Raw genomic sequence first — 14,795 nt, forward strand, 5'->3', positions numbered from 1 at the left:
AATAATGAAAGGGTTTGAGATTTTAACGTGCTTTTCCCTGCTGTAATATTTAAAGCTATAATATTTTTGTCTTTCTCTAGACTATAGTTATGGAGTGGTCCCTAATAATCACATGCATTTAAGGATAGCATTTTCAACTGAACATAAAGAAAATTCGGAGCAGTTAAGAAAGGTATATAATCAATATTTGACTGAAAGTACTCAATATTACAGTTAGAAATTTACCTTTCCCTCTTATGAAGGATGATAGTTCACTGATTTAAAGTTCAGTGATAGGGGCACCAAGGTGGCACAGTCTGTTAAGTCCGACTCTTAGTGACTCTTGGTTTTGGCCTAGGTCATGATCTCAGGATTGTGGGATTGAGCCCACAGAGTCTAAGATTCTTTCTCCCTCTCCTTTTGCCCTTCCCCACAGCATGTGCACTCTCTCTTAAACAAATATGTCTTAAAAAAAAGATAACGTCCACCGATTAAAACTTGAAAATTTAATTATTTTTAATCAAATTGTTTTTGGCTTTATGTTTTCCTGTGGCATATAATATACAACAATTCACATTTCACTTTTAAAAATATTAGAAATAGTGATTCGAATCATCAGTTCTTGGGCATTTAAAATGCATGTAGATAGAACAGTAGAACTATACTGTGTGGTATTTTTTCCCTAAAAACTCCAAGGAAAACAATGAATATAATGTTTATTACCTTGCTTAGGAATGTACTATGTTCCAACAGAGACTTTAAATATCCTGTGGAAATTTTCAATGTAGAATATCTTATGTTAGTTTTTTAAAAGAATATAACATATAAACATTCCTAAAGAAATAAGAATAAGGGAGAGCCTAGCAATTTTGGTTAAAACCTCCAGATTTATGTTTGAGAAATTTCTTCTACAGGTTCAGCATCCTGGACATATTTTACTTCTTATTTTACCTATCTATAGTTTTACCTAACTCTATTCTGACCCCTAAGATGTTTAACATAATTTGAAAATTGCTTATATATATGTCTCTTACTCTCTTTCTTGGTAACAAACTTGAAATATTAATTTTGAATTATAATACTGCTACTTCATTGAAATAGATATGCTGTATCTTTCCAACTAGAATATGGTAGAAGTCTAATTATGGGAAAGTATTCATCAACATTATGACTTTTGCATAATTTGGTTAAAGTAAAGAATAGTTCTGTTTTTAAAACATGCTGAATGTATTAGCCATTTATATATGCGAGCAATCACTGTAGTTAAGAAATGTGGAAATGTAGTAGGAAGAGAGCAAACATTAGTAGAAACACTTCGAAATGATTTTCAAGCAATTTTTTTGTTTTCATTTGAGTATAGTTGACACACAATGTTACATTAGCTTCAAGTATACAACTTAGTAATAAAACATCTCTACACATCATGCTATGCTCACCACAAGTTTAGCTACCATCTGTCACCATACAAAGCTATTACAATATCATTGACTGTGTTCCTAATGCTGTACCTTTTATTCCCATGACTTATTCGTTCCACAGATTTTCAAGCAGTTTATTTGAATATTGTGGAGAAATATAAGAGAGTGATAAGAATTCTGAAAAACAAGGAGGCTAAAATGCAGTCTGCTTGCATGGGAATAACATTTTTAGTGTGCTATAGGGCTGTATTTGAGAGAGATTGAAAGTAAATAAAGTTCTAAATATGTGTATATAAAGCTTGATATATTATTAAAATGATGGCTTTACTCTTTAATTATTGGTACTCTTTTAACCTCTTAGATGTTATGTGAAATAGAAAAAGAAGAATTTCTGAGGAATAAAGCCCATTGTGGCAGTCCTGATTCTATCCCGGAGCCTGGTCCTCATGATTTGCCTGTGGATGAACATGTTTTGCCAGGTGTGCTAAACTGCTCAATAATATTTTTGATAATTTTTATGTGATTGACCATAGTTCTCTGAAAAAAATTTAGACTGTTTTCTTTTGACATTTAGAAAAATACAATCATGATATTTGGAAATTATTATGCCTTTGCTATACTTACTTAATTTTGAATTTTCATAGTTTTTTATGCCTCCTAAATTAACTTGGTTTAAATATATTTACATTTTTCCATATATATCGGACTGATAGATATACCCAGCCTTGGATTTTTTTTTTTAGATTTATTTATTTTTGAGAGAGAGAGAGAAAGAGAGAGATAGTGAGCAAGGGGAGAGGCGGAAGGAGAGGGAAAGAAGCAGACACCCTGCTTAGTGGAGAGCCACCACAGGGCTTGATCCTAGGACCCCGAGGCCATGACATGAGCCAAAATCAAGTTGGAAGCTGAACCAACTGAGCCACCCAGACATCCCCAGCCTTGAATTTTTAAGTATCCTTTAACCATATGTGTTCCTTTAACTACAGCACACACACACACACACACACACACACACACACACACACGTTTTTGTTTGGTGGTATAGTTAAGGCAAGTTATGTGATTTGATTTCTTTTTTGACTGAAGTGGGACTTCTTTGTATATGACTGCAATAGGATTTTTATGTATGTTCAAGAATGTATTTTTTGCATATTACCACTTTTACTTTGGTAATACATTGACCTTATTTCTTCATTTCAAAATTACTTTCATACTCTACATTAAGTCAGTTTTGACAGGCTTGATTTTGAGAATAATAATATTTCTCTTCATGAATACAGATGATGTTGATATAAATTTTGGATACTGTGAAGTGGAAGAAAGATGTAGACAGTCTTTTGAGGCTTGGCAAGACAAACAGAAAGAACTGGAAGGCCAGGAGAAAGAAACTCTCAAAGCTCAAAGGGATAGAGAAGAAAAGCAATTTCAAGAAGAAGAAGAAAAGAGACGTTGCTGGATGAAACAATTTGAAGTTGAAAAGAAGAAATTAGAGAATATTCAGAAGGTAAAGGGTTTTTAAAATTTTTTTGTTTTTGTTTTTCATATAATTTTTCTTTCATTAATTTTTAATTTAAATCCACTTTAATTAACATACACTGTATTATTAGTTTCAGAGGTAGAATTCAGTGATTCATCAGTTACATATAACACCCAGTGCTCATTACTTCAAGTGCCCTCCTTAATGCCCATCACCAATTCCTCCATCTCCCCCACGTACCCTCTAGCAACCCTCAATTTGTTTCCTGTAGTTAAGAGTCTCTTACGGTTTGCCTCCCTCTCTGTTTTAATCTTATTTTATTTTTCCTTCCCTTCCCCTGTGTTCATCTGTTTTGTTTCTTAAATTCTGCATATAAGTGAAATCATATGGTATTTGTGTTTCTCTGACTTATTTCGCTTACTATAATATCCTCTAGTTTCATCTGCATTGTTGCAAATGGCAAGATTTCATTCTTTTTGAAGGTTGAGTAATATTCCATTATATATATATACATATATATATATTCCATATATATACATATATATATTCCATATATATATACAAAAAAATGTATAAAAAGAGCCCAGATATCCATTGACTTTTTCATACCCTTCTAGTCATACAAGAAGGCAACAGAATTTTCCTGATCATGAAATGCCCTTGCTATGTGGTCTAATGTATAGCAATTACATAAAACATACTTGGTTATAGCGGTTCACCCATGTAGATAATGGTATGTGCCGTGCTCCCGTAATTGAGCTAATTCCTGAGACTAGAAATTTTTTGGTGTGAAGGAGTTTTGTGTTGTTTTTGTTTCTGTTTCCTTCTAACCCTACCCCAGGAAGTCCATACCTTTAGGTCATGGTAGTGGTATATTGAGAAACTGGTGGATTTTTAGGACCCTACTTTATGGTCATCAGGATTGTTAGAATGTGTAGATAACAAGCGGGACTGACTTCTCTGTCTCACATTACTAAAATTGACCTACATATTACCCACATTTACTAGTTTTGAGAGTCACATATAGAGAACATTGACATGTGGTCACTTAGGTAGTTCAGTGGATTCTAGCTCTCATGTTGAGTACATGGCATTTCCTGATTGTATAGAAAATAAATCAATTAAAAGCAATTATACTGTAGACCCTGTTTGGCTGTGGCTTTTTCTAGTAATCTGAACTATGGATTCTTAGCTTTCCTTTTGTTATATTTTCCTTTCCACAGACCAGATAATTGGTCATTTCCAAAAGTCAGAAGCTTTATTCCAGGATAGGATTTAATATAATTTAGATTATTGGAGTAGTGTTTGTTGTCTTATGCTGAAATTCATCATTGCTATAGATTGTTAGTGCTGTTTTCAGATTTAGAAAACATCTGACTTTTAAATTCTGTTCACTCAAATTGCCATTTTTAATTGTTTTAAAAAAAAATTTATTGACTACCGCAATGCCAAAGCATTGTTGTGTGCTTCAATGACGCAAAAGAGATCTGACATCCGGGCCCCATCTTCAAAGAATTCTAACTAGTTTCTGAAAGTAATTTGTGCTTTATCATAAAATTATAGTTTAAAATATTTTAATGAATTCCTGAATATATACTTTGTTATGTCTTGGGGCTTAAAACTTGTCCAATGGGACCATGCCATAATTTTATAATGATGCATTGTAAATATGTAATTTACTTACTTTCAGTAGTTCTTTTCTGTGTCCTTTGTTGTTGGGGGAATGAAATATGAAGCTATTGTACATTTCTTTCCTTAAGAGATCTACCCAACTTCTCCCTCCTCATTATTGGCAAGTGATCACATTACATTTTTGCATCAATTAAGAACTCCCTCTTCCTAATCCTCTATCTGGTTTGCACTAACCTTTGTATTCACCCTACCTTATTTTCTTGTCTTTGCTCCACACTCAGTAGGAAAGGTTTCTTCTACTAAAGGTTAGCTTTCCCTGCTCTGTTCTATATTCCATTATTTTTCAGTTTACCCCTGCTTTTTTATTTGTTTGATTTACCTTGTATGCTGAAACACCCCTATCAACTTCCTCCTTTCTTATTTTTTATAAGCATGTTCAGTTTTTTCCCATCCTAGAAACAAAACAAAAGAAAAATCATGAGGTCACATTTCTTGATATGCTCACTTTAGCTTCTCTATAGCTCTCCTTATCATTGTAAGGCTTCTTAAAGAATAGTTAGTTTTGCTCTATTTATGTCCTAGTCTCTCATTGAATCCTAAACTTACGAGGTATATATCACCACCACCCCACTAAATGAAACTGCTCTCAACAAAATAACCAATGACTTCTAAGTTTCCATATTCACAGTTTCTTTTTAAGTTCTTATATTGGCCTCTGTAGCATTTTATGCCAGTAAAAATTTGATTGTTGACCATTTCTCTCTTCCTTGACTTCTGTGGGATCACAACTCCTTGATTCTCTTCTTACATGTTTGGCAATTCCTCCTTCATATCCATGTTAGCCTTCTCTGTCTCTGTCTCTCTTGAATACAGTACTACCAAGGATTTCTTCCTCTGTCCTTTTTTTTTCTCATATACTTTCTCTCTTGATAATGTCATTCATAGCTGACAGAAACATATCTATATTTATAACAAAAGAGAAAAATGAGCTATGTAACTCTCCTACAGATACTTTACACTCAGAACTTAATGTGTCTAGAACTGAAGGCACTGTCTTCCTGAGTCGTGCTTCTCCTCTGGTATTCGTCATTTTGATGAGCTACGCTATCATCATAGTCTAAGCTAGAAAGGTGAGGACCATCTTTGGCTCTTCCTTCTTTTTATTATCCTCTTCCCTCAGATAGTTATATTATCCACCCTCTCATCCACCCACCTATCTGCTGTTACTCTGTAGTTCAGGGTGTCCTAATGTCCAGCTTGGCGTATTCACTAAACTCTCTAACTGATCTTTCTACTTTTGGTTTTGTATTCCACAAACCCATTCACCATAGTGCTGCCAGAAGGATTTTTTTAAAACATTATTTCTCTGCTTGATTCTCATTGTATAAGATTATGTCCAAAGAAATATTCACACTTCTTTTATTTCCAGGTACTTGGCAGTTTGTAGCAATTTCATGTTTACGTTGTCTTTGTATCTGTTCTCACTCCCACCACCATATCTACAGAAGGCTCTCCTTGATTCTTACATATATTTCTCTAATAACTACCTTATTGATCTTTTTAGCGAATCCTTGGCTTTCTGTCTTTAACTCTAATGTAACCTTTTAATTTTCCTAAAAATGGAGTTACATTTTCCTAGTTGAAAAACATTTAATAAATGCCTTCAAGTAAAATCTTCTACATGAGACTTGTCATGCATGATCTTCTAGTTATAGCACCTATTTCTACTGTGATCCTTTATAGTCTTCTCTTGTGATAAATTTATTCTGCTAAATTTGAGATAATATGTGATCTTAGATAGTGTTCCCATATTAAAAGTAAAATTTTAGGGGCGCCTGGGTGGCACAGAGGTTGAGCGTCTGCCTTCGGCTCAGGGCGTGATCCCGGCGATCTGGGATCGAGCCCCACATCAGGCTCTTCTGCTATGAGCCTGCTTCTTCCTCTCCACTCCCCCTGCTTGTGTTCCCTCTCTCGCTGGCTGTCTCTATCTCTGTCGAATAAATAAATAAAATCTTTTAAAAAAAATAAAAATAAAAAAATAAAGGTAAAATTTTAGAGGAAGGGATTATACTTTACTGATCTTGTTTATTCTGCAGAGCCTTAACACAATAGATGATAATCAAGAAAATCATTATCCACTGAACTCATAGATTATGTGAATTAAATGGGATGGTGTGGAGAGAAAAAATTGTAATGTAAAACTCATCTTGCAAACATTATTATTTGTAATTTTTGCATTGCCCAGCAGCAATATAACAATATAACAACATACCTAGCCAATACATTTTATTATTTATTATTTATTTATTGTTATTTATTATTTTATTTTGTGTATGTTTATTAACATACTCAAATAAATAAAACACTTTCCCAGGTTGCTAACATCTTAATGTGCTCAAAATGGGAATCCTAGATATCATTTATGTGATACTTTAGGTTGAGATTAAAGTTGTCATCCCCATGCTGATAACAGAGTATCAGTGGGTGAGTTGTTATCTGTAACTATTATTTACAAACATAGGTTGGGAGATTGAATATAATGAACATATTTTTTTGACATTTGAACATAATATCTCAATATTACCATATGTTCAGCAAGAACAGGACAAGATGAATGATGAACTCCATAAAGAAGAGAAAATGTGGAAAGAGAAATTTAAACAGCATGAGGTATCTGTTTCTTGTTTTTAATCATCACAATAATAATTCTTCATTTGAAATAAATTATTTTACTTGAAATGAACATTTTAAAATAATATTGGCTACCTGCTGTAGGATTTAATTTACTAAAGCTTTAAATATTCATTAATCATCAGAAATTCTCCTTGAAATATAATGTCCTAAAAATTAAAATAAACTGGTTTAGTGAGTGAACATGTCTATATAAAATTAGAATTCTACAGTTTTTTAAGGTTTGAGGAAACATACTATTATATATATTTCATTATGATTGAAGATGCTTATGAAAATCACACCTGGGAATATAATAGTATAACGATTGAAATTCAAGACGAGGGAGAAGTTGTAAAAGCCACTGGAGCAGAAAGGCACATTACCTAAAAAGGAGGAACAGTAAACTAACAGCTGACTTCTTAAGTGAAATGATGGAAGAAGATAGAATAAAACAATTTAAATTTAAGTGTTAATGGTTTCTTTGATCATTAGTGTTCTTTGAATCCTGAGTCATCACCTGATTTCTAGACTCAGTTTTCATTTCTTGTATGCCTAAATATTTGTTGAAAACGTTTTTGGGTGGCAAATTTTCTCAGTCTTTGCACACTTGAAAATATTTTTATTTTGCTTTAACAACCGAACGACTAGTTTCCTAGAGGATAGAATCCAGATTTATTACAATTTGGTTTTAACAAATTAAAGACATAACTCCAGTGCATATTTATATATACAATTTTTATGTTTCATTTGCCTGTTTTATTTTTTTATTTTTTTAATGTTTTTTATTATATTATGTTAGTCACCATACAGTACATCCCTGGTTTCTGATGTAAAGTTCGATGATTCATTAGTTGCGTATAACACCCAGTGCACCATGCAATACGTGCCCTCCTTACTACTCATCACCAGCCTATCCCATTCCCCCACCCCCCTCCCCTCTGAAGCCCTCAGTTTGTCTTCCGGAGTCCATTGTCTCTCATGCTTCATTCCCTCTTCTGATTACCCCCCCCTTTCTTTATCCCTTTCTTCCCCTACTGATCTTCCTAGTTCTTATGTTCCATAGATGAGAGAAATCATATGATGATTGTCTTTCTCTGCTTGACTTATTTCACTTAGCATTATCTCCTCCAGTGCGGTCCATGTTGCAGCAAATGTTGAGAACTCGTTCTTTCTGATAGCTGAGTAATATTCCATTGTATATATGGACCACAACTTCTTAATCCATTCATCTGTTGAAGGGCATCTCGGTTCCTTCCATAATTTAGCTATTATGGACAATGCTGCTATGAACATTGGGGTGCATATGGCCCTTCACTTCACTATGTCTGTATCTTTGGGGTAAATACCCAGTAGTGCAATGGCTGAGTCATAAGGTAGCTCAATTTTTAACTTTTTAAGGGACCTCCACACTGTTTTCCAGAGTGGCTGTACCAACTTGCATTCCCACCAACAATGTAGGAGGGATCCCCTTTCTCCACATCCTCTCCAGCAATTGTTGTTTCTTGCCTTGTCAATTTTTGCCATTCTAACTGGCATAAGGTGGTATCTTAGTGTGGTTTTGATTTGAATTTCCCTGATGGCTAATGATTTTGAACATTTTTTCATGTGTCTGTTAGCCATTTGTATGTCTTCATTGGAAAAGTGTCTGTTCATATCTTCTGCCCATTTTTTGATTTGTTTATTTGTTTCTCGTGTATTGAGTTTGAGAAGTTCTTTGTAGATCTTGGATACCAGTCCTTTATCTGTAGTGTCATTTGCAAATATATTCTCCCATTCCGTGGGCTGCCTCTTAGTTTTTCTGACTGTTTCCTTGGCTGTGCAGAAACTTTTAATTTTGATGAAGTCCCATAAATTCATTTTACCTTTTGTTTCTCTTGCCTTTGGAGATGTGTCATGAAAAAGGTTGCTTTGGCCAATGTCGTAGAGGTTGCTGCCTATGTTCTCCTCTAGAATTTTGATGGATTCCTGTCTCACATCGAGGTCTTTCATCCATTTGGAGTTTATTTTTGTGTATGATCAAAGATTAGTTGCCCAAAGAGCTGAGGGTCCATTTCTGGGTTCTCTATTCTGTTCCATTGGTCTATGTGTCTGTTTTTGTGCCAGTACCATGCTGTCTTTGTGATCACAGCTTTGTAGTACAGCTCGAAATCCGGCATTGTGATGCCCCCAGCTTTGTTTTTCCTATTTACATATTTTTGCCTGTTATCATTGTAAATTTGATACTCATTCCTTACATTCTTTTGAAGTCTTAGGATTTTTTACTTTTTACATCCATCCACACATATTTACTGATTTCTTATTTCGTGCCAGGTACTTCTGAGTGTTCAAGGTACAGCAGTGGATAGAATGGAAAATGCTGCCTTCATGGAGCTTAATTCCTTAGGGTTCTGAAATATTGCTAGCATCCATGTGAGTGTGTCTATGTGTATGCATGAAAAGTTAACTCCACTCTTTATCTTATGACCTTTTTTGGTTTAGAAAACATTTTTCTTTTCTTTTCTTTTCTTTTCTTTTTTAAGTTTTATTTATTTTAGAAAGAGAGAGTGCCGGGGTAGGGGGAGGGCAGAGGGAGAGAGAGAATCCTGAAGCCGACTCCCCACTGAGTGCAGAGCCAACACAGGGCTCAATCCCAGGATCCTGAGATCATGACCTGAGCCTAAATCAAGAGTCAGACCATGAACCTACTGAGCCACCCAGGTGCCCCTGAAAACATTTTTCTATTATTTTCTTCTCTTCAGTTTTTCTCAGGTCTTTAGCTGTAACTCCTCCTTGTTATATTAGAATTTCTGTGTTGATCCCCTTTACACATGAACGTCTCTGTCATAAATTTCATGTCTTTTTATTTTGTATGTTGTTTCAGGAAAATGTCTAATTTGGAAGTTTTTATTTAGCCAACACCTATTTAAGCCATTCTATTTTGATTTTTTGTTTGAGTGAGTCATATTTTTTTTATTTGAGCACTTGCATTATGTGACTAGGCTAGTTCTTCATATTGCTTATATGTACGTTCTACCTTGCCTTCCTGGTATCATAAATCGCACCCAATAATCCCCTGCTTCTGTAGTCTCTGTGCTAGGTCTGGGAGTCTCCTTTATCAGACCTCCCATCTCAGAAAGTTTGAAGTGCTCTTCTCCTACACAAATTTTGGCCTGTGGTTTCTCTTGCTTTTTCTCTGTGTCATTCTGATTTCGTATGCTTTCTATCTTCAGGGAGTTCCTCAATTTGTATCTGGGTGTCTTAGTTTAGCTCTAATATTAGAATATCAACCTCCTACCATGATCAAAACTCCCAAATATTTTAAAAGATTAATACCCTTTAAAACAAATGGCTTTAGTTCTTCTAAGTGAATTTTATAGGAACTTCATTATGATTTCCATTTTACTATGTGTTTTCAGCCTATATTTTAGATGATATTTTAATAACATCTTCAGTTTATGCTGACTACTATTTATCTTACCTTACTTTAGGAGTTTATTAAAAACTTGAATTTACAAATGGAAGAAGAAAGAACAAGATTTAAAGATCTACAAGAAAAAGAAAAAATACGTTTGTTAAAACTGCAGCATAATGCAGCTGTAACAATTCAAGCTAAATATAAAGCATTTGTGGCATACCAAAAATATGGCCCTATCGTAAAAGAACAAGTAGAAAGTAAGAAAAGGAAAGCACAAGAGTGGAAAGAAAAGGAAGCAAAAATACGACAGATGGAAGAAGAAAAACGAAAAAGATTGGAGGAGGAACAAAAGATAGAAGAAGAGATAAAAAAGCAGAAGCAGGAGGAAAGGAGGAGGAGAGAAAAAGAATATGAAGAAAAAAAGAACATCATGAGAAGAGAAAAAGAGCAACTACTAAAAGAAAAATTAAGATTAAGAGAAGATGCAAGCAAACAGCTAATAATAAGTAGAGCATTAAAGAAAGGTGAATATAATATCAAACATTTAGCTGTTGAAGATACATCAAAAAATAAGGATGATATAGCCAAAAAGGTAAGGGATGAAAAGTCAAAGAAATGGGAAGATGTTCCCCTCTGGCTACCTGAAAAGTCAAATAAGACAGAAAAGGTGGGTAGACAGTTTATATTAAAAGAATCAGTACAAGTGCAATCAAAAGATCCTATTACAAACCAGGCAATTTTGGCAGAATTTGAAGTAAAAAATGAAAACCTGGCAAAACAACAATGTTTTGAAAAAACTGTCAAGGAGGAAAGAAATTATGAAAATGTAGACAAAAAAACTGAATTGGATAACCCAGATCTGAAAGAAAATGTGAAAGAACAGTTTCAGCTGCAAGAATTAAAGCCTCAAATACAAAAAGGGAAAAATGTGAAACCTGCCATAAATGAGAATATGAGACAAGACACCCAAATAACAATATTAGGATATAATCAAGAAATTAACAGGGTAAAAAACAATGAAGCACAGAAAATAATTAAAGATACTCAACAGAATAAGATACAAAAAGTAGAAAAAGAAGAGCTATCACAACAGAATGGAACATTATATGAAGAGAACAACATTTCAGTGATTTCAATGAAGCAACAACCACTAAAATTAGAAAATCCTGAAGTTATAGGGGAAAATATAATACTACAAGAAAAAGAAATTGATTTAAAATCCAAAGAAACTGAGGAGCTCCCAAAAGTCAATACTCTGAATAGTGATGTGATTTTTAACTACAGTGATTCCATGATAAATATAGAAGGCAAAATAAATAAGCAAGATTATATTTTCAGTAAAAATGCTCTTTGTAAAGACTTGGGTAGCTATAATGCAAAAAACTCCTTAGTTTCTAAAGAAGTAAACTCTCTTAAGTCTCAACTTAAAGAAAACCCAGATGAATGTCATGAAAATGGAGCTGAATGTGAAAGTATTGTGACCTGTCCTTTACCAAAGCCAACACTTCTAACTTCTATTGAAGAAAAGAGGCTGGCTTGGATAAAATCATTTAAACCATGGTTTGAAATTTTCAAGCAAAATCAACAAAAGAAAATTGTTAAGATGAAGAGACCTGTAAAATGCCCAGCCAACGTGATGCCCCCTTTGAATATACCAGAAATTCTTCAACGTGGCCCTTGGAATACTTTACAGCAGGTATTTTATAACTTTATAATACTTTCTCATATTTAATTACAATTGATTCTCTAAGATGTTACTTTAAAAATATCAGAAGACATATTTTGTATCCAAGAATTTTGTCTCTTAGCTCGTGGAATTGCTAATGAAATATTGCCCCATTTGAGAGGGGATGTATTTAAAAGATCTTGATTAAAATTATTTAAGGCATCTTCTCCTTCAGTGCAGCACTACAAAAAGCTATGATTTATATCTTGAAGCCATGTTCAAGAGTCCTGTAGCCATTATTAAGCTTCTAAGAGTGGAGGCATCTGGAAATTTAGTGTTGAATTAGAGTAGGAAATTCCTAAATTGACATTCAGTTAGTTTGCTATATTCTTGGGCACAACACCATCTACTGGCTCCTTTTGGAATGAAGTGGATTTCTCTGTACCTGACAAGGGCTGTGAAAGAAGGGCTTACAATAGAAGACTCTAGAATTTCTGTGTGGAAACATATTTAGTCATATGGTATATAAACACGGTGCATATATGCCTGAAATTTAAATAATCATCACCAGCTGCTATGAATTTTCTAAGACCATATTTTCAACCAAAATTAAGACAAAAACTAACAGGAACCTGGGTGGCTCAGTCGGTTAAGTGTCTGCCTTAGGCTCAGGTCGTGATCCCAGGGTCCTGGGAGAAGACCCACACTGGGCTCCCTGCTCAAAAGGGAATCTGCTTGTCCCTCTCCTTCTGTCACTCCCCCCACTCATGTGCATGCTCTCTCTCTCTCAAATAAATAAATAAATAAAATATAAAAAAAAAGACAGACACTAACAAATGTGTAGAAAAACAGGAAAGAATATTTCAACTAGTACAATACTAGAAAGGACTTACGATTAAAATGCATGTATCTGGCTAAAGCCTGAAACTGAAATGTATTCAATAAGATGTATTTAGTTTTTTGATATAGATAGATGCCTAGGAAAAGAAACATTCATGTTAATATACATGAATTTTAAAATTTATTCGTTCAGCAAATATCTGTCCAATATGATTTTTTTAAAGATTTTATTTATTTATTTGACAGAGAGAGAGATAGCCAGCGAGAGGGAACATAAGCAGGGGGAGTGGGAGAAGAAGCAGCAGGCTCCCAGTAGGGAGCCTGATGTGGGGCTCTATCCCAGGACCCTGGGATCATGCCCTGAGCCAAAGGCAGACGCTTAACGACTGAGCCACCCAGGCGCCCCTGTCCAATATGACTGATCAATATTTATTGTTGGACTAAAGGGACAGAAAGAAACCCCGGTCATTGACATTATGGTGCTGACTTTGGTGTACGAAAAGGCTTTAAACAAACAAATATACCAATAAATATATTACTACAGATTTTGATAATTGCCATAAATAAGATTTCAAGGTATTCTTTAAAAGGACAATAAGATAGTGGGCTTTAAAGAGATCTCTTGGATGTGAAAAAGCAGTACAAAAAACAAGAACTACTTTGAAGTTCCTCTATTTCCTAGGCGATGTATTTTCATATCCATCAGATGTGTAGAGCTACATATAGAATCGCTCATTAGCTCTTCTGTTATTTTCTTTGGCTACGTTATCTCTGGAATCATTCTTTCTCTACTTTCCCTAAGATGTTCGTGCAGGCTTTCTGAATTGGTAACATTATCTACTAACTTTTATTTTGGGCAATTTTCCTTAAGCATATCTGTTTGAGCTAGGCACAAGTGACAGCTTCATGCTCACCGCGTACTAGTTTCTAAAGTAAACTGAAGTTAGTAAAACAGCAATGCTCTTCTCTTTCATTATCGGTCTCTGCTCTGTTCAATGAGGAGAGCACTGAGGAAGTTAAGATGTGTGAACCTGTTTCGTTGGTGGTTTTTTTCCTACCCACTCTTTTCCTTTTGTGAAACTCTTGTCAATATACATAAAATAAGGATTACTCCTTTTGCTTCTTAGAGCAAGTCCTCGCAAATTGTAATGTGTATACAGATCACCTGGGAATTTGTTAAAATGCTAATTTTGATTCATTAGGCCTGGTGACCAGTCTCAATGTTCTGCATGTTTTAAAGAGTTCAGCTATTTATTTGAGGGAGAGAGAGAGTGTGAATAGGGGGAGAGGGAGAAGCAGACTCCTCGCTGAGCACGAAGCCCCATGTGGGGCTCGATGCCAAGCTCGATGTGGGGCTCCATGTGAGACTTGATCCCAGGACCCTGAGATCATGACCTGAGCCAAAGGCAGACGCTTAACTGACTGATTCCACCCAGGCGCCCCAATGTTCTGCATTTTTGCAGTGTTCCTGGATGATGCTGTTGGTGCTGACCCATGGATTTTTTTTTTTTTTAATGTTCCTACCATTGGTTTAATAAGTTTTCTGGCATTTGATGGGTTTTCTTTGGTGGGCTTTATTTTTTAGAGCAGTTTTAGGTTCACAGCAAAATTGTACAAAAGATACAAAGAATTCCTATATATCTCCTCCCATCCCCATTAACATCCTTCACCAGAGCACTGGAGTGGTATATTAGTTAAAATTGATAAACTGACATT

At 34.7% G+C, this 14,795-nt stretch overlaps 1 protein-coding gene across 1 annotated transcript in view; it reads left to right on the top strand.

Annotated features, from left to right (window-relative positions):
- Positions 1-14,795, top strand: part of LRRIQ1 (leucine rich repeats and IQ motif containing 1) — a 171,682-nt gene that overhangs the window by 5,502 nt on the left and 151,385 nt on the right. Inside the window, exons 3-7 of the mRNA XM_008687657.2 lie at positions 81-172; positions 1,759-1,876; positions 2,678-2,901; positions 7,102-7,176; positions 10,647-12,269. Coding sequence (XP_008685879.1) covers positions 81-172; positions 1,759-1,876; positions 2,678-2,901; positions 7,102-7,176; positions 10,647-12,269 — 2,132 coding nt within the window. The remainder of the gene's footprint in view (positions 1-80; positions 173-1,758; positions 1,877-2,677; positions 2,902-7,101; positions 7,177-10,646; positions 12,270-14,795) is intronic.

Source organism: Ursus maritimus, unplaced genomic scaffold, assembly GCF_017311325.1.
Source record: "Ursus maritimus isolate PB19 unplaced genomic scaffold, ASM1731132v1 scaffold_21, whole genome shotgun sequence".
In the NCBI taxonomy this organism is placed as follows: Eukaryota; Metazoa; Chordata; class Mammalia; order Carnivora; family Ursidae; genus Ursus; species Ursus maritimus.